Source organism: Bidens hawaiensis, unplaced genomic scaffold, assembly GCF_021521415.1.
Source record: "Bidens hawaiensis isolate Kalapana, Puna unplaced genomic scaffold, B.hawaiensis_p1.1 tig00018256_1, whole genome shotgun sequence".
NCBI classification, from domain to species: Eukaryota; Viridiplantae; Streptophyta; class Magnoliopsida; order Asterales; family Asteraceae; genus Bidens; species Bidens hawaiensis.
Window position 1 is genome coordinate 5,433 of NW_027492763.1, and position 20,538 is coordinate 25,970.

Consider the following 20,538-nt stretch of genomic DNA (forward strand, 5'->3'; position numbering starts at 1 on the left):
AGAGGTAACTTTATCTACCTGTAACTTTCATTTATGTCGTTTCTAAACAATTTGTTATATTTTGATGGTGATATAATTTAGTACATTGTTCATCCGAGCAAACAAATTTGCTTTCCATTAGAGTCAAATTCTAGCTTCAATACATTGTTGGCTTGTTTGTTCTTGTTGTAACTGTTATTTTCATAGGGTGATGGTTGTTATGCTGTAATCGAAACTTAGAAAGCATTGTCAAGTGAAAATGTGATTGAAAAAAATCCGACGGGTTTGTTTTGAAGAGAGAGTGTAAAAAGCTACTAGTAATTCCGTTTATTTAAAATTAATGTCTAGTTGATTGCATCTTCCCGATGAGGTTAGGGTTAATAAAACAAAAGGGAAAACTAAGTTTTAATAGCTCAATCTATAATTCATTGGCAGATTCTATTATTACAGGTTTAAGGGTATGTTTGGCATGAAACTTTTAAGAGCTTTTAGGGGGCTACAAGCTTCAAGCTTTTAAGAAAAAGCTCATACTCAATTAAAAGCCTTGTTTGGTTCAAGGAGCTTGAAGCTTTTAAGTCAGGAGAAAAAGCTTAAAGCTTCTACTAGTAGCGTTTAGAAAGAGCTACAAGCTTTTAGTATGTCAATTTACTTAAATAACCTTCTAAAATAAATACATTCACTATTTTTGTTTATAGTTATGCCCATTTTAGTAATTTTATACATTTTATTAAAAGCTCTAGCTACTCTGCCAAACATCTAAATATATCTAAAAAACTACAGCTACCAGCTACCAGCTACAACTTCCAGCCAACAGCTTCCAGCCACCAGCTAGCAGCTTCCAGCTACAGCTACTAGCTCATTTTGCCAAACGTACCCTAAAACCGGCAAAACTTTCATATATGTCATTTCAAACAATTTGTAATTTTTTGAATGTGATAAATTTAGTATAGTGTTCACTAGAGCAAACAAATTTACTTTACCATTAAAATTAAATTCTAGTTTCAAGATCTTGTTGGCTCGTTTGTTCTAGTTGTAACTGTTACTTTCAGCCTTTAACACTTGGTTTCATGGGATGATGACCGTTATTTTGTAATGTAAGGTTTTTTTTTTGTGAAAATTTGAATGAGTTCTACTAGACTTATGTTCAACTGAAGTTATAGAAGGCCACAAAGATGTTAAAAGATGAGACCGTTAGCAACTAATCGATTTGTTGTGACAGTTATTTGTCAATAGTATATAATTAAGATTAATTAAATCCAATTTTCCTATACCAATTAAAGGTGCATACCTAGTAACAACAAACATGTTTTCTAAGTCTAGTTGATGAAAGTAAAAGTGAGAAAAAAAACCCAAAAAAAAGGAAATATAAATAATGTAACATCCTAAAATTTATAATGTTGAATAAAGGAAGTTATGTTTAGTGATTTCGCGTAATTAATTATGGTCGGGTAAGGAGCGGACCATGGACTTGGATTTATTGAGATGGGTTAAATGAGAATGGGATCTAAGGGATATAAATATCCCCTAAACCCAAAATATCTTTCATTTTCACCAAACTCCATAACACTCCAAAACACACACACCACACACCATAACTTCGCCGGCGGCCGGGAGAGGGAGATCGAGATCCGAGAGCGCGAGAGAGAGAGACTAGTTGTGACTAACAAGTTAACAGATATCCAAACACGCTCAAGAAAGGTATGATTCTTGATCTTTGAAGTTTAAAGATCCGAGCTTTTAGTGTATAAACGACCGAAAATGGTCGGGAAGCGTAGTGGGTGATGTTGGACCGTAACAAGGGTGTTAAAATCGCTCGAAATGTTGGGCAGAAACCGAAACAGCGGCTATCTGGGCAACTTCGCCCTCATCTGGGCAACTTCGCCTTCAAAGCGATGAACTTCGCCTGCAAGCCAAGTTCGCCTGATGAACTTCGCCTGCAAGCTAAGTTCGCCTGATGGCATCTTCGCTGTAAAGCTAAGTTCGCCTAACTGGCAACTTCGCTATAAAGCCTAGTTCGCCTGATGGCAACTTCGCTGTAAAGCCAAGTTCGCCTGATAACTTCGCCTAGAGCTAAGTTCGCCTGAGGTTTAACTTCGCCTAAAGCCAAGTTCGCCTGATAACTTCGCCTAAAGCTAAGTTCGCCTAAGGTTTAACTTCGCTTAAAGTCAAGTTCGATTAGAAAATAAATTAAAAATCTAATGAAAAATGTGTTAAGACAGTTAATGGAAATAAAATTTTTCCAAGCTGACCTGGCAGCTCGACCCCAGCCAGAGGCTCTGCCCCTTGGACCCTGCTAGGGGCTGCCGCCCCTAGACCCCGCTGCCAGGGGCGCTGCCCCCGGACCCCCGTTCGTTGTGGGTCATATAAAGATAGAAATACATTATGAGAAGTGATAGTTAATTGATACGTATACTTGTTATACAGTCAGCCGTGCACAACTGAAGAAAGGAATTACGATTAACGGTGAACGTAACCGTGTTCAGGTGAGTTTCTAGCCCCATTTATGTGTTATGTTTTCGGGGCTGTGTGCATACTCGATATGTTTGTTAATACGCTTATCCTAAGAGATAAGTGTATGCCTTATGTGAATGATGTGATATGTATGAATGATTGCTTGATGGTACGTGAACGATCTTCGGATATTGCACGTACTGTCAAGTTGTAACGCTAAGTATAAGGTAAGTATGATATGTATGCTTATGTGTATGAATGTGATAAAGTTAATAAAAGAAGGAAAGGATGGTTGTATGGTTACGAAAAGGGTACCGAGCCCTAATAATACTCGAGGTATGATGTATGGTTGTATGGTAACGAAGAGGGAATCGAACCCTACTAATATTCGAGAACTAGGGAACCGAACCCTAATAATACTCGTGGAAAGAGGGAAACCGAGCCCTAATAATACTCGTGGAAAGAGGGTACCGAGCCCTAATAATACTCGAGGAAGGAGGGTACCGAGCCCTAATAATACTCGAGGAAGGAGGGTACCGAGCCCTAATAATACTCGAGGAAGGAGGGTACCGAGCCCTAATAATACTCGAGGAATGTAGGGCGTAATGCTCTTTATAACGTAAGATATGAAGGTAAGTTAATACAAAAGAAAGAATGAAAGTATGAAAGAATGAAAGTATGAATGAAAGAATATAAGTTTATGTGTATTGTATAGTGTATGATTAACTAGAACTCACTCAGCGTAGCTGACTTTTAGTATGCACGCAGGTGAGTAGGATGAGGCAGCTCGCTTGAGGAGACACATGACAATGAATAAGAGTCTGGCATCTGAAGACTTATGATGTTTTAATTTTAATGCTTTAATGTTGAAAGACAAAGGATGTTTTGAGACAAGTTATGAATTATGTAATGTTTTATGAAAGTTTTATATTCCGCGTAAATGTTTTAATTAACTCTGATATTTAGAACTGTGTTTATGAGTAAATCCAACACGAAAGTAGGGCTACCGGTAACGGGGCCTTACAAATAATTGATAAAAACACAACTTAAATAATCGACTCACATTAATAATCGATGATTCGTTAGGCTATGTGTATGGCTACAATATAGAGGGGGATTTTCGACATGTGAAGCATTACCAGCATATGAACGATTGTCATTTTAGGGGTGTGGTGGTGTTGTAGCCCAAAATCCCCCCCCCCCCCAAATCACCACCACTTATCGCTCGGATATCATCTGGGGGTGGTGTTGTAGCCCAAAAACCATTCCTCTGTCGCTTCAATACAGTCTTATGCCTCCTTTCACATAGAACCACACAAAAACCAAGGAGAACCACATTGAACTTACTTATGATGTTTGTTATGGATTTATGGCCCAAACTCTTACTTAGGCCTAAAGGTTTAGACGAAATTGTTTTAATAAACCAGCTTTATTATTTCAAGCCCACACATTTTTTTAGCACAAATGTAAAACTGAAACCAGCCCCAATCAAACCAATATATGAAATTGAAAACCAAGAAACAAACATAAAAATTTGATTTTAATTTAGTGTGGACTCAAACCGATTCGTAAATAACATTGTGTTCCCGAGTTCATTTAACGAAGGAAATGAACGGAAAGGAAAACATTTCCATTACTTTCTTTTCTTTTCTATTAAATATCATTTTCCTCCTTTCAATTTCTTCCATTTTTGAAAGAAAACTTTTACACCATAAAATCCTTCATTTTCCTTTCCTTTTCTTTCTTTTCTATTCCTTCTTCAAATGAAGCTTGAGAACACTAATTTTATTTTTTTTCTTTTCTTGTCTCCCTTAAATGAAACTCGAAAACCCAAGCCTCTGTTAGGCTATGTGTAGTGAATGAGCTACACAATGGAGCGTTTTATGACACGCGGTAAAAAGGGGTGACATGTAGCCCAAGGGGGCAGTGTTCTCGCCCACAAATCGCTCCACCTCCAATCACTGATCGCCACTTCATCATCATCATCATCTCTCCACCCGGCGACAAATTCCCGTCGCCCACATTTGTAGCCCTAGTACGCACAGCCTTAAGTAAATGTTTGAAATAATGAAAAGATTTACAAAATTATATTTCAGTTATTTATTTGTTTAATTTTATTGGGCTGGGCTCGGAAATGGACTCCCAGACTCCCAAATCGCATCATCGAGACACAACACAGTAACAGAACACGCATCATCCATCCTCGAAGTGAAGAAAAGAAAAGGGGTTAGCACTTAGCACAGCAGCCATTCGAACTTACTCGAAGCCTCCGATTGTTCAGATCAGCAGGTATATATGTATCTATTCGCTTTACGATTTCATTGCTACTCATTTTTCAATTCCTAGACTAACTAACTAATCATGCTAATTCCACCAATTATAAGTTTCCTCGTTTCAATCAATTCAATTGTTGACGAATCGATGCGTCAATTGAATTATGTTTTCATCAATACAAATCTCAACCCTAATCGTGTTATGAATACATTCGTTAGCTGCCTACCAGCTAAGTATTATATGTAGTAAAGAAACATACATCTGTTTCCAGTTAGGCTATATTACTTGTCATTTTTACACTATTGAACTTGTAGCAAACTGTTTCTTGTAGCTTACATTTTTCTAACTATGTGTATGATTGGTTCGGTTCGGTTTGGTTATTAAATTTGGAACGCATACACAGTGCAAAACTATTTTGCTAATGCAATTCGTGTTATATATCTACAGCCTATATCATAAGGAGAGATGGGGATCATAGAGAGGATCAAAGAAATTGAAGCCGAGATGGCACGGACACAGAAAAATAAAGCAACAGGTTATCACCTAAAGGCTTGCTTGCATATAATTTATGTTTATGTTTATGTTATTACAAATTTCACTTTTATTGTTCGTTGTTTATAGCTTATCACTGATGGACCATTTGTGATGAGCTAAAGGCTTGCACATACTTATTGCTTCTGATAACATTACTTTGTTTTAACCTCTACATTGGTGGTGTGTTTAATTATATACTTGTGTACCATATTATGTCATTCTTTATATGAAGGCTATTTTGTTTTTATTGACTTCTCTTAATACAGAATATCATTTGGGTCAGCTCAAAGCTAAGATAGCAAAGCTTAGGACACAACTGCTAGAGCCACCAAAAGTAAGCTGTTGATATTGTTTATTAAATAAGTTTGCTTGCTATAATGTTTATTTATTTTTAATAATGTTTATATGTTGTCTTTTTCATACACGTAGTTGGCTGCAATTGTTATAATCTATACCATCATATCCCTTTTATGATAAACAGGGTTCTAGTGGAGCTGGAGAGGGTTTCGAGGTTACAAAATATGGTCATGGTCGTGTTGCACTTATAGGATTTCCAAGGTCTGTTATGGATGCTAATTTTATATTCTTTTTCTACATTTGAGTGATTAAAAGATGGATTTTAATATGGGGGTGGTAGTGTTATTGCTATGTTTGGTCTTAGTTTTTTAAACTTAAAGGACTAGTTCAGCTTTAAAGATGTGTCTTAAATCTCAATACAAATGATCTGATTATTGTCACTTCTTAGTGTTCTGATTATTGATTATTATACAGTGTGGGAAAGTCCACGCTCTTAACCATGTTGACTGGAACGCAATCAGAAGCTGCAGCATACGAGTTTACAACGCTTACTTGTATTCCTGGTATTATTCACTACAATGGTACCAAAATTCAGTTACTTGATCTTCCTGGAATCATTGAAGGAGCTTCTGAGGGCAAGGGGCGTGGTAGGCAGGTAATTTTGTTTGTTTGTTTAATGACTGGTGCTCATCTTGTTTATAGTGACTTAATTTTTTTTAAGATGTTTAATAGATGTATAATAAATAACACATGGGATTTATAGTTCTGACACTAATATAATAGGAAAGAAAGTTTTCAATTAGAAAGCAATGCACATTAAGTTATAGGATAATACACAGGCCATAAAAAATCAATTCAATTTCATTTATGCTGAATCCAACAATTTTTTTTTGCCAGAAAGTTATTAAAACGACAAAATACTTTTAAATTTAAAGCTTAAATGTATAATATTCCATTAAATCTACATCTACTCAAATATTTTTTGACAATCAATCTATAGCTGACTCCTTTGAGTAGACTCTTGGTTAGTTGTTTTACAACTAAAGATGTAATTAAAGTTTCACGGGTAGATTTTAAAGTTGTTTTAATATTTTGGTGCTAACTTTAAACTTGTGAATATTGGATGACCTATGTATATATCATTCTGTAACTTATTGAATAAAGTTACCTATTCATCTCTGCTGTAGTACACATCATTCTTTTTATTGAATAAGGTTATATGTTCATCATTGTTTACGATGTTATTCGTTTCATGTTTAGGTGATTGCAGTTTCAAAGTCATCAGACATTGTGTTAATGGTTCTTGACGCTTCTAAAGTAAGTTCTCATTATGATATAGCATCTTGTTTAGTCACCAATAATGTGCGTGCAGTTCGATCATTTGTATATTCATTATAAGGGTGTTACACTATCATCAAAATTTTGACTTCCTTAGTTCCTTTAGATCTCTTTGTCTAACTTCATTTTTTTTTTACAAAATTTTCAGAGTGAAGGACATAGGCAAATATTGACGAAAGAGCTTGAAGCTGTTGGCTTGCGTTTAAACAAGAAACCACCACAGGTAATGTTTCAAATCATTGATTTATTATTTTGGAAAATGTTAAACCCCAAGCATATGATAAATCTTATTTTAGCTCTACTTCTACAATTATTCTTATTTGAATTGTTTTGTTCTTTGTTATTTCATAAATACCAACTTACTGTTGCTTTTGTCTTGCTTTAGTCTTATACTTCTTTTGTACACTTGAGTCATTTGAGATGGGTTTTTGTCTCGGTTAGGTAGGGCTGTTCAAAAATCTCGGTTGACATCGGCTAGCTTGTAAACGAGCCAAGCCGCTCGGTTTGTAGACGAGCTGAGGCTGAGCCAGATTGCAAAATATGTATAAATTATAACCCAAAAGTATAGCTCAAAGTTTACTACAATAATTTAAAAGTTTTGTAGTTGAATATGAATTATGTGTATTTTGAAAAGTTAATATTTTCTTTCTATGTATATCAACGTGTATAAGTACAAATTTTTTTTTTTTTTAAATAACATAGTTGGCTCAACGAGCCACTAGCGGGCTCGAGCTCTTTACGAGTCGAGCTCAAACTCAACATTTTAGCGTGCTAAAACAAATGAGCTTAATCTGTCTTGGCTTGGCTCGTCTACAACCCTACATTTGGTCATTATAGAGTATATTAATGATGACCCAAACATGAGAAAAACTCTTACACAAGTTTACATGATTACCCAAATAGCTTAAGCGTCTGCATAATGACCATTGAAAGTACATTAGTACCTTATGCAAAACAAAAAAAATTATTTTGGTTTTTTGGGTTCCTTGTAGATATACTTCAAAAAGAAAAAAACTGGTGGGATTTCCTTTAACAGCACAATCCAATTGACTCATATTGATGAGAAGCTCTGCTACCAAATTCTACATGAATACAAGATTCATAATGCAGAGGTAACCTAAACATTCAGCTAATATGCATCTGACTTTTTGGTTTATGTTTATGCGGTTATTGAATATAGTCCTCATGAGTTTACTCTTTTTTCATATATATTCTTTTTCAGTTATTATTTCGTGAGGATTCCACTGTGGATGATCTGATTGATGTTATAGAGGGAAACCGTAAGTACATGAAGTGTATATATGTGTACAACAAAATCGATGTTGTTGGTATTGATGATGTTGACAAACTAGCACGCCAACCAAATTCTATTGTCATTAGTTGCAACTTGAAGGTACGTTTCATGCTTCATTATATAAAACTGTTGTTTAAGCATAGCATCCGAGTTGATTCGGGTGATATCAAAAGATAATGTAACCTTTATATTTTCACTAAAGCCACCTATTAAAACAACTATAAAGGCCAACCAAGTATCGATCTGGTGGAAATTTAGAAATTGACAAAATATTTGGAAATGTGAAGCTTTTGTTACATCTATTGTTGTAAAATGACAAAAGTACCCTTGAAACTACTCTGGCATGTTTTGATAGTAAACCTAGAGTTGGTTCTCTTGAGTAGATTGAAGGGTGTTTTGTCATTTTAAAACTCTATATGGGTTACAACTTTAAATTTTAGAGCATTTTGTCATTTTGTATTTTTCTGACATTTTTTTGTATTGATATTTCGATGGCCCCAGTGAAAGCTTTTGTATGCATTCTCCTTATTTTAAAGATAATAATAACAATGTTGGCTTATGGTTTTTTGCATTTTCATAACTTTTAATGTGGTTATTTTGCAGCTGAATTTTGATAGACTGCTTGCAAGTATGTGGGATGCAATGGGGCTAGTTAGGGTTTATACAAAGCCACAAGGCCAACAACCTGATTTTTCTGATCCCGTGGTTCTTTCTTCCGTATGTTAAGCACACTCTTTTGTGTTATTATATGCTCGAGTAATTAGTATTTCTTTGTTATTTTTATTGTTATTATTTATCGTTTTGTAATTTCAGGATAGAGGCGGGTGCAGTGTAGAAGACTTTTGTAACCATATACATAGAAGCCTCGTGAAAGAAGTCAAATACGTGTTGGTTTGGGGCTCGAGTGCAAGGCATTCGCCTCAACATTGTGGACTTAGTCATGTTCTTCAGGACGAGGATGTTGTTCAGATTGTCAAGAAAAAGGTATAATTACAAGATTGCGATTAGAAAACCTGTTTTGTTAATAGAAATTAGAAATACTGAAAGTTGTTTATAATGATTTGTACCCAACAGGAGAAAGAAAGTGAAGGAAGAGGTCGGTTCAAGTCACATACAACTGGTCCTGATCGAATAGCCGATAGAGTAAAGAAGGCTCCTTTGAAGAACTAGTCAATTTGTCAACCAGCATTCTCGTGTTACCAGATCTTTCTTTATTAGCACGTGCACGCGCGTTGCATGTTTTGATTGGATGTATGAATACAAATGGTTTTCTTATTATAATACTTGATGTTGTGATGTAGAATTGAGGAAACAGACCATATGTGTTTTGGAGTTTCCGTTGGTATTTTGATACATTGTTTCGAGGATTTTTGCGTTTGTGTGATTGTTAACAAGTAGTAAGATAAACTCTTTTAAATAAATTTATTTTAAACACTTTATTTTGAAAAACCATAAGCATATGAATAGTTTAAATAATCAATCTCAAAATATTAGTTTTTTGATCTGGGAAGTCCTTGATTATTGAACAAAAGGGTTAAAGTCATGATTATCAAAATCCAGACTAGGTGCCGATTAATAATCGACTAATCCTGACTGATCGCTAGTCTTTACCTCACCGGCCAACTAACGATTAGTATTACCATAACAATGCTTAACATAGCCAAGTACTACGGCCAAATTGTTTAACGAAAGACCAAGTTTGATTATCGGTTGTAATTGAATAGGTTTGATAATCATTCCATTTCCACACGAAACAAAATATAAGATAAAGTAGTGTTTTACAACATTTATTTCTCAGATTTTGAAGCTGTATGGACACATGATTTAGTTTTGATTAGACATGCACAAAAAAAACCGGTTCCGGAATCTAACTGGTGGAACCGAACCGGAACCGGTTCCAGTTCCAACCCGGTTGGTACAATACCCGGTTTGGGTATTTTTGTACCTGAAAATCGTACCCGGTTCTCCTATTTGTATGTCAGTATCAGTTCCAACCCGGTTCCTACCCGGTTATTAATTGGAACCGGTTCGGTTCGTACCTGGAAAAACCGGTTCCGACGGGTTTTTTTTGAAGGGTCAAACAAAAGTCAAACTAGGCGTTGGAACCGGTTCCAACGGTAATATAGCCGTTGGAACCGGTTTTTTAGACACCAATTAGCCGTTGGAACCGGTTCCAACGGTAATATAGCCGTTGGAACCGGTTTTTGAGACAATAGATTCGTTGGAACCGGTTCCAACGGTAATATAGCCGTTGGAACCGGTTTTTGATGCCCAAACCTATATATAACTTGTTTCCACCACTTGTTTCACCACCAAACTCAAAAACAAACTAAAATACTACTCCTTTAGCAAACCCGTTCCTTTACCCGACCATCCAACTAAATATTATTATGGCACCCATCAAAAAAACTAACAAGAAGGCCAAGGGTTGTTACGGTAGTCAACCATAACCGCAACCAAGACATATGGAAGAATTGGGATTTGATTGTGGATGACGAAGGTTATCAAAAGGCTCGTTGCAAACTATGTGGTTCAATATTAAAGCACGATTCCAACTCTACTTTGAGAAAGCACATCGAGAAGCCATATTGCAAGGCGTTGAAAGGGATTGGCGCGACCGATCAAATTGACTTGGGTAAAGATGGTACACTATTTCGTTACAACACGACTCAAGTTCAAGATAGAATGGCAAAGTTCGTTATTCAACGAGGTTTGCCGTTTAACCACTTTGATGACCCGGAGTTGACGTCGTTGATTCGCGAAACTCTACAATTGAGATACACACATGTAAGTCGTACTACCTTAAGACGTCATTGTATCAGGTTGTGGGAGTGTGCTAAAAAGAGTTAGTCGAGTCTTTTCATTCTTTAGAAGCCATGGTTAGTTTAACTACCGATGTTTGGTCGGCACCACACGGGTTGCCCGAATCATACATATGTGTCACCGCTCATTGGGTTGATCCGGTGACATGACAATTGATGAAACGCACCATCGTTTTTGAAAACTTCCCGTTCCCACATACCGCCGAAAAATTGTTTGAATTACTTGATGAAGTTATAACGACTTACAACTTGAGAAATAAAATATTTTCGATTTCGTTTGACAACGCTTCAAACAATACTAAGGCGGCTGAAAAATTTATCATTAAATATTCACCACCTTGTTTCGGGGATTTTTTTCATGTCCGATGTGTTGCACATATCATCAACTTGGTTGTTCAAATAGGTCTTGACAATGAAAACATTTGTGATGATTTAAAATACTTTAGACTTATGTTACAAGATGTCTTCAAAAGTGGTAAAAGAAGACATCTTGAATATAAGAACTATTGCAAGTCGGTTGAAAGAAAGTATTTGGGGCCGAATTGGGACGTTCCAACCCGTTGGAACTCAACTTGTCATATGTTAAAGTGTGCTTTTGCCCAACGCCAAACTTTACAAGCATTTCATAACAATCTTGTTGAAGAACGCGAGGCCGATATGTTTCCGGAAGGTGTTTGGGTCCAAGTCGGTTATTTGTTGGAGTATCTTGACGTGTTCAAAAAGTCAACAACAAAATTATCGGGAGTCTATTACCCTACTAGTTGTTGGGTTTTGCAAGAATTGTACTATATGTCTTGTGTTTTTAAAAGCTTTGCGGAGAAGAACAAACTCTTCGAAAATATTGTTGCGGTGATGAAAGAAAAGTTCATAAAATATTTTGAAAACATACCGCCGGTCTTTACTTGTGCCGCCGCATTAAACCCCTATTGGAATGTTAATGGGGTTGAAACAACGATTGAGGAAATATTCGACAACTTAGGTATGCACGAGATTGACCCGAAGTTGTCGACGGAAGCGAAGGACAAGTTCAACAAAAACCTTCAAGACCTTTATGACCATTATTTTCAAATGTATGGTCCAAGCACGAGATCGTCTTTTGTGAAAAAAACAACTAGTAGGCCGTGCAATGACCCACTTATAAACTTGATGAATGGGATTCGTGAATCGGCATCTAAGAGGCAAAGAGGAAACACACCAAGTAGCGAACTTGGTCGATATAGTGGAGCAAACTATGTTGAGGGCGCAACGGTCGACGAAATTCGCAATATTGATTTGTTGGCTTGGTGGAAAGGTAAACAAAACGAATTTCCCATTCTATCCGCCATGGCTCGTGATTTGCTTGCCGTACAAGCCTCAACGGTTGCTTCCGAATCGGTTTTTTCTCTTAGTGGGAGGGTGTTATCTATGCGAAGAACAAAACTAACTCCCGAGTCTCTAGAGGTTTGCATTTGCCTAAAGGACCATTTGGATGCGGTGGATCGTGTACAACACAAGGCGAACTTTGAAGACGAAATACCAATAGAGCGTCATATTCATGATGAGAAGGCGGAGGAAGGGGTTTCTTCCGATAACGAAGACGAGGGTGAAGACGAGAATGAAGACGAAGAAGAGTTGTAATTATTTGTTTTGGTAAAATTATTTGTAACTTGTTCAACTAATATTTAGTTTTGATTTGTTTTATTATAATTACTTTTGTTACTCATGATTAATTTTTGTTACTTTTTTAATAACGACGAACATTTTATTTATTTAAAAAATAACTATTACAAACATTATTAAAACATAAACAATACTAAAAATAACAACTAAAACATAAAAAACAAAGTCCGTCGTTTTAATCCGGGAATACTTATTTTTGGGTTGTAGAGCCGGACGACTCTCCCACTTCCGTTTTTTTAGCTTCCAAACTTCTTTTCTCTCGACAATACTTATTCGTATGTTTTCGTAATGTCGAGTTGGACCCTGCTTTAAGAAACTTCGAGCAATATTTGCAACGTGCCAACTCATGTGAGTCGGTCATGAGACACAAATCGTAATGAACCCAAACATCGGGGCATCTTGTTGTTTCGATCACCATAACAACGTCATCATTAGTTGCCATTTGTTGTCGGTTTAAGGTTAATTGTGGTTTGGAGTGTGTTTTATAGTTTTGGAAGTGGTTTAACAAGTACACAAACAAACCTTGCTATTTATAGTAAGAAAATAACCTATTTGTAGTTAAAAAACCGGTTCCAACGGTCAAAAACGGCTATATAGCCGTTGGAACCGGTTCCTAACGGCTATAATATTTAAATTTCAAAAAAAACCGGTGGAACCGGTTTTTACGTAAAAACCGGTTCCGGTTCATACCCTACCCGGTTCTTAAAAGTTAGCATATCTGGGCATCGGTTCAGGTCGGGAACCGAACCGGTTCTTGATTGGAACCGGTTCCATTTTACAACCCGGTGTGAAAAAACCGGTTTCGAACCGGTTCGGGTTTTCCAGTTGAACCCGATTTGTGCACCCCTAGTTTTGATCATTCAGAATGACGTATCGAAGTTTATTAATCATTTTAACACGAGAATATCCCGTTACACAAAGGCAGCATAGTGTTATACTTGATAAACAATGTGGACTGAATCAAAGCTATTACACACAAACTATGAAAAAGATAAACTGAGAACTAATCTCTTGTTGTTTATTCAATGAAACGGAATACATAAACTAAACGATTACAAAGGAAATAAATAAAAAAAACAAGCTAAAAACCAGGACCCACTAACGTTCTAATTCCTGGTGAATAGGTAAACTATGCCAACTACCTCCTACATACTTGGAGAATAAAAAACAAGATATAATCAAACTAAAAACTAATGATAATAATAAAAATAAAGAGGCCACGTGCAGATAACTCGAAAGTAGAGATTGCAACTTTAACAATACTCACATTGATGCAAAAGAAAAGTTACTTCAATCAAAATAAGGTCCAATACAAAGCACATTTGAAAGGAAACAAACTACTACACCAAATATAAGCAATCATCTTTGAAAACATCAAGTAAACCAACACCATTGCCATGAAGTCTTAATAACATTCTTCTAATCTGCTCAAAACAACATGAAAACGGTCCCAACTACTAAAACTTAGTCACGCTCACTTATGGCAGTCAAGTGCTCATCAATTTCCTCTGTGGAGAGCACATGGAACTCTGGGTTCTCTTTTCTCACAACTCCAACCTGCTCATATAAAACAGTACATAAATATGATGATATTAACGACAACAAATTACAAACCGTTAGGGGATTCTGACCAAGCTCTTTAAAGGTCAGCAGAATGCAGTAACAAAAAATGGACCAGTTCTACAAAATCCGGTTATCCGTTCCAATATGTTTAAATCGATCCTAGTTCAAAGTGAGGCCTATGCATATTACGAAGCGCAGAATGTTATAAACATGTGAGCCTCACATGCTTATAACAATCTTTTTACCCCTTTTCTGCTGCTTCATAACATGCAACAGTCCCAGTTTAGATTGGGACCAATTTCTGAACATACTGGAACCAATAAACGGATTGTATAGGATTGGCTTAGAAGATTTCAGTCCCAAACCAAACCATGAAGCTAACGACTTAGGCACGCTTTTTTAAACCAGGAGCGAACATGGATTTTTTATATACCTCAATCTCGTTGGCCTTGAGTCTTCTTGTAGAACAGATTGCAAAGCAGAAATTGCAGTCTGCAATCAATGATAATGAACATGATGTTAAATTCGAAAAACAAAAATGGGTAACAATCAGTTGTAATTAGAATGGTAAATATTCAATCTGCTTATTATTTTTTTGAACCCAGTATGACTGTAGAGTAGAATTTTACATTTGTCAAGAAAGTTCTTTTTCTAAAGCAAGATCAGAAAAATATACCTGGACGGTTTCATCATATGAAAATTCAGGGTCATTTTTCATTTTCTTCTCCAGGAAATTAATAGCCTCTTGCTCTTTCAAGCCAGCACTTGTTGCCTGCAAAAAAAATCAGAAATAAAAATTCATATTCTGTCTTTTTACTTGTAGCACCTCAGGCGACTTTCATATATATCTTTAGGAAACTTAATCATTTAATATAAATCCCGCTAAATAAAAGGAGGGAGCATTATACATTAAGATCATTCTGATTTATGACAATAGCATTGTTTTCCTATTCATTTGTTCATTAAAACATAATTTTAATAACTAACTTTTTCTAATTTACCATGAAAGTGATTAATATGATATTGTAAAATTTAGAAGGATACAAACATGAAATTAAAATTAAAATTTTAGGACATGTATATAAGTAATTCTAAAAAAAAAACTAAATCTCCCTTTCAAAATTTTACACACCTTATGACCAAAGAAGTGGCCAGCTGGATCACATTTGAAAAGTCGAGGTCCATTCTCATCATCAATGCCCACAACCATAGCCACTATAACAATAGATGAAAACAATGATATAATGATATATAAAATCATATTCACATTTTGAAATAAATCTGACCGAATTAACTAATAATTGGTGCATGATAATTGATAAGCAAGTAATGTTTAATAAAGTGCTAGTTACTCCCAGAAAGATAAGAAACAAACCTACTCCAAGTGGTCTCATGTAAGCATGTTGAGTATAAACTTGGGATTTGTCAGCAATCCTGCAACATTTAATTTTAGATTTGTTAACAAAATGTTTTCCAATAAATTTGACAATATTGTAACATGCAGACTCGTATCATACACACAAAATAACCTAGACATAAAAATATCAACCTACACATGACATAAAGAAGAATCATGACAAAGCATCAAAACATGATGTAAAGAAATGAAAAAAAGAAATCCATAATACAGACCATGATTCTAGGACATATAAGAACCAGTATTCACAGCAAAATGGTGCAAGATACAATTTACTATGATAAACATTATATGTAGTCATGAAACAAAACACATAGGTTGCAGAATAAAAAAATTACCATCTAGCCAATACATCAACAGGCATCTCGTATCCATATTTAAAACGAAACTCAGCAGCTTCATTCCTAGCTTGTTGAACCAAAGTCCTTGCATCAGCTGGAATGAAAGAAACAAAAGTACACTTAAAAGGTTGAATTCTAAAATATTTAACATTGAAATAACACTATATAAGTTGTAAGCGCCAATAAACTCCAATAACAATACCTACATGCAACCCTATCAGGCTACCAGATATGGGAATCAAATCAAGGTCGAAAAAACAAACAAAACCTAGACTCAGATAATCTGCAGCATACCTAAAACTACAACGCCATTTATTAAGTAGTTAAGTCTATCAAGAGCAATACGCAAATTCAACTCGGCAGATACTTAAAATTTGATTGCTATCAGCCAATGAAACATAAAATTCAAAAGGTTACATGCTACAGACCATAAACTGCTCATTTGTGCCTATACATAACTGTTAACTGTGTTAACTGTAATACGATGAATTTTTTTCTATGCCAAGTACCAAAGCCTCAGGTAGTAGTTTGCTGGCTTACCTTTGGCTTTCATTACATAGCATCAATTAACAAATTTTCCAATCTAAAATATTGGTGTCATAGATGATATAATTGCAAAAGAAAAGAATATAAAAAAGTATACGAAAACCATAGACGACATAATTGATGCGGCAATCATTAAACAACAACCTGTAGTGCCGGTAGCCAATAGTCCAAGGAACTTAGTGACCGGGAAAGATGTGTAACGCTGGTCGGATCCAAGAGCTTGTCCTGCAACATAATTACAAATCACACAAAACCATTAACCTCACAATAACTAGACCCCACATCATCTAAACCCATCAAGACTAGAAATCAAACTCACCGGGACCTTCTTCTGAGTTACAACACACACCGAGTCTTTACCTCGAACACCGATCGAGGTGACTCCAGCTGCTTTAACTGCTTTAAAAGCATACTCTGTTTCAACCAACACAACCAATTAGATAAAAAACCTAATTGGAAACTATTTTATAAATCTAGTGAAATGAAACCCTAGAACTTAATTAAACATAAAACAGGTACAAAATTAGTTGACTTGACGATCAAGTATGAAGGATGAATAGTTAATAAGCATGGAATTGAATATAATTGCAGTGACGGATGGATTAGGGATTGGATTCATACCGACTTGAAAGAGACGGCCTTCAGGCGAGAATATAGTAATGTGACGATCATATCCACCTCCACTTCCACGGCTCATGATGATGATGATGATTCTCCGATCACTGGTTTTTCGTCGTTGTTAGGGTTTTTCCGTCAAGCGTGATTGATCGTCTATATGAAATACTGAAAGCTTTCTTTCTGCTCAAGACAAGATCTTGGAGAAGTAAGCAAACTTTTGGAATGAACTTGATTTTGGGCCTGGCCCATTTATTGACTTACTGGGATATTATCTATTGAACGTCCGTCCTTCACACTTTAGCAAGGCCAACTGAAAAAGTAAAACCCAACATTTATTTCCAGTTTCATTTGAATATTTTTAAAACTGAACCGATAATACACACAAATATTAGAACATCCCAACTTTGTATTTTATGGCTAACACAATGTTCAATATAAAACTTGAACCTTCACGCTCACGGAGACAGTGGCGGATATACGGGCTTAGCAAGGGTAGTCTTTCGCTTCCCCTCAACTTTTCGTTAATAGTGTAAAAGAAAATTTATTTTGTCGTTTTTGTATTTCTGTACCCTTGACAAAATATAATGTTACCCAATACCCATGTCTGTTTAAAGCTCAACCAAATTAAAAGTTCAAACCCATTGAACTTAACTCCTGAATTTTTATTCTAGATCCACCACTGCACGTCTGCACGGAGAGAGACACTGTTAAAACACAATGACACTGTTTATTCTAGTTGAGTGCATCAATGATCAATCTCAATTCTCAAACGGCAAATTATTGGGCTTACTAATCTCAATTTGGGCCTATATTGGGCAAGGAATACATGAATCATGATCATCAATACCAACTTAAAATATTCGTTCTACTTGTTGGGCCGTATTAACAAATTAAAAGCCATTCTTCATCCTCAAAAGTCAAAATGCAAAACTAATTTATGTATATTTGTGAGAAGAAAAAGTGAAATTGCACTAACTTTGACGTTATTTTACTAATTTCATGAAAATAACGTTGAAAGTGTCGGAAGGTTAATCAGGCATCATGTGGTGACGTTGATGGCAGGAAGACAAATGTACATGCACCAATCGGCGGGTGTCCCAATGGTTGAGTGTTACGTGTCTTATGTTCAAGGCTTGATGCAAAACTACTATCGAGCCGGGGGTCTCACTGGAAGCAGCCCTCTATTCCACAGGGTAGAGGTAAGGTTGTCTACATCTTACCCTCCTCAGACCCTATTATAGTTTTGCTGCTGGTAGGATTTACTGAGTATGATGATGATGATGACTGTGAGAAGAAAAAATGGGGCACTCAAACATATGGAACTCTAGCATCTAAAATTATAAGGACTAGGTTAGATTTGTGCTCCTTTCTCCAGTGGCGAAGCTTGGACGAAGATACCCGGGAGGGGGGGACTCAAAATGTATTAAAATAATTCAAAAACGAGGGGGGCGGCCTCAAATTTTCGATAGAAAACGGCTAAATTTACACTACGTATGAAAAATTTCGGGCGAAAACGGGTAAATTTACACTACTGCGCAAAAAAGCAGGGGGACGGGCCACCCCGGGCCCTAAGTATACTTCGCCCCTGCTTTTCTCGTATATGCTCTCATGTGCTGCAGTGAATGCTTCGAAAGCAATGCCAAGGAAGTTGGCATCATTAACGTTAGATTTGAATTTTGGATCATATGATTTTAATTTTGTTTATAGTGAAATAGTATGCTTGCTGCACATGGCCTTGGTATGTTGATTAATGTAGTGAAAAAATTAGGCCATGTTTGGTATTACTTATTATAAGGTGTCTATTTGTATATGGGTTTGGTATCGCTTGTTAAAAGTTGCTTATCTTCATATGGTCTTGATTGGTGAAATTTTGGGCGTGTTTTGTAACGCCTTTCGAAACAACATGTTTGAAATAAGCAACTTTAAACTGCATGTTCAAGGTGTCGTTTCACTTACGAGTTACAATCTCATTTACCAAACACACACTTAAACTCTTGTATACCTAGTACATATTTTGCTTTTATAATAGAGGTCATGTTGTAGGAAATGTTTTATATGTATCATTTTGAGTTTTAGACTTTTGCTCGTGTAAGTGAGTTTTTTGTTGCTTGGAAATGGCAATGTTTTTGCTTATTGCTATTAATATCATTACTTTGGGGATGTTGTTTTATCATCTTAATATCTTATTATTATGTGGTCGTGATCTTTACACATAGCACGTGTGTAAGTGTAATGGGTTTATTTGGTTCTTAAACGTTATCTGCTAAACCTAAGTGTTACACCTAAACATTTTGAACCATTTTTCTTGATTTTAAAACAAGCACCTTACGTTGAGACACGAGGCTCACTCATGTAATAAACGTTGGTGATTTTAGTGTCAATATTTAGTCGTAAGTATTACTAGTAGCAGCTGACCTTGAAGTTGCAACTTGGATATGCTGGAACATGCGATCAGATGTCACACATGTCATGCTTCTTCGTAACTAATGTATTTGTATATATGTTTTAACTGATGTAACCGTGCGTCAAATCACATGTCATGCTTCTTCATGAAGAATTGCAACAATAGTGATGTTTCAGCCCATATATATATAAAGGATTCATCTAGTTAGATTAAAACCTATTGAATTAATACTTTGAATTTCGTAAAAAAATAACTTCTCACATTAGATGGAAACTTTCTGTCTTGTTTGATTATTGATTTTGTGTATAAATGAAATATGCATTAATCTGAAGTGATCACACGATTCAAAAAGGTCACTAAGATATTAGATTAATGTAAACATGAAAGAAGAGATCGCTTCATGGATCGTTTAAGATGTTATACGGTACGTGTCATGTACATGAGGCATGCCTCTGTGTCACGGCGCAGGCCAAAACTGTTCAAGGTGCATGTATCAGGAGTGCTTTTTTGCGAATTGAGCATGGGCACATATTGTGTATTAGGTCTCACTCTCACATACAGTTTTTTAAGCTGTATATAAATGTTATTTATATTAAACCTTTTGGTAGAAAAAAATATTAATAAAGTTATATAAACCTTACTACTCACGTCTCATTCCAATAGATAAAGAGCTTAAGTAAAACAAAGCTACTTTTTTGATGTAGTCGTGACTTGCCACCTTCTGGTCATTTCGCTGTCATCCATTGGTTGCCTTAATCTTGAAAACGAGTCTTTGTTTTCTTCGATCTATCGTCGAGAATCATTGAGACAGCCAATTTAGTTATTATCTATTGAACTAGACAACATGAAGAGGCTATTTATTTTTTAGACTTATTTCGACTTGCTTGATCTCGCCTTGTACTGCTGGGCCAACAAGTTTTTGAAAACAGTTTATTGGTTTGGTCTTCAAAGTCTTATTTTGAACTCCTAGTATGTGTGTTTTAATATTATTTTTCTTGATA

The 20,538-nt window shown here is 35.8% G+C and overlaps 1 protein-coding gene and 1 pseudogene across 3 annotated transcripts; one reads left to right on the plus strand and one right to left on the minus strand.

Moving 5' to 3' along the window:
- Window positions 1-4,630: 4,630 nt before the first annotated feature.
- LOC143555712 (developmentally-regulated G-protein 1) lies at window positions 4,631-9,532 on the plus strand. Of its 2 annotated transcripts, XM_077045219.1 has the most exons (12): window positions 4,631-4,719; window positions 5,152-5,239; window positions 5,505-5,572; window positions 5,720-5,796; window positions 6,010-6,190; window positions 6,796-6,852; window positions 7,022-7,096; window positions 7,866-7,985; window positions 8,096-8,266; window positions 8,771-8,884; window positions 8,981-9,151; window positions 9,242-9,532. In XM_077045219.1, exons 2-12 carry the CDS (start codon window positions 5,170-5,172, stop codon window positions 9,335-9,337), a joined length of 1,200 nt encoding a protein of 399 aa, XP_076901334.1. In that variant the 5' UTR covers window positions 4,631-4,719; window positions 5,152-5,169; the 3' UTR covers window positions 9,338-9,532. The 2 variants fall into 2 exon arrangements, with proteins under 2 accessions (XP_076901334.1, XP_076901333.1); XM_077045218.1 differs by lacking the exon at window positions 4,631-4,719 and having other exon boundaries at window positions 5,121-5,239.
- Window positions 9,533-13,916: 4,384 nt separating this feature from the next.
- LOC143555710 (proteasome subunit alpha type-6-like) lies at window positions 13,917-17,328 on the minus strand (annotated as a pseudogene). The gene is made up of 9 exons (XR_013139253.1): window positions 17,137-17,328; window positions 16,835-16,929; window positions 16,660-16,740; window positions 15,967-16,063; window positions 15,587-15,645; window positions 15,344-15,426; window positions 14,888-14,983; window positions 14,645-14,703; window positions 13,917-14,205 (listed from the first exon to the last, which is right to left on the minus strand). The product of XR_013139253.1 is annotated as a proteasome subunit alpha type-6-like (transcript).
- Window positions 17,329-20,538: the final 3,210 nt, after the last annotated feature.

Bases quoted from the DNA above. Each gene is read 5' to 3' on its own strand.
- LOC143555712 (XM_077045219.1), top strand. From the start codon at position 5,170: ATGGGGATCATAGAGAGGATCAAAGAAATTGAAGCCGAGATGGCACGG. The intron at 7,097-7,865 runs GTAATGTTTCAA...GGTTCCTTGTAG, and splicing joins TAAACAAGAAACCACCACAG to ATATACTTCAAAAAGAAAAA. The intron at 8,267-8,770 runs GTACGTTTCATG...GTTATTTTGCAG, and splicing joins TCATTAGTTGCAACTTGAAG to CTGAATTTTGATAGACTGCT.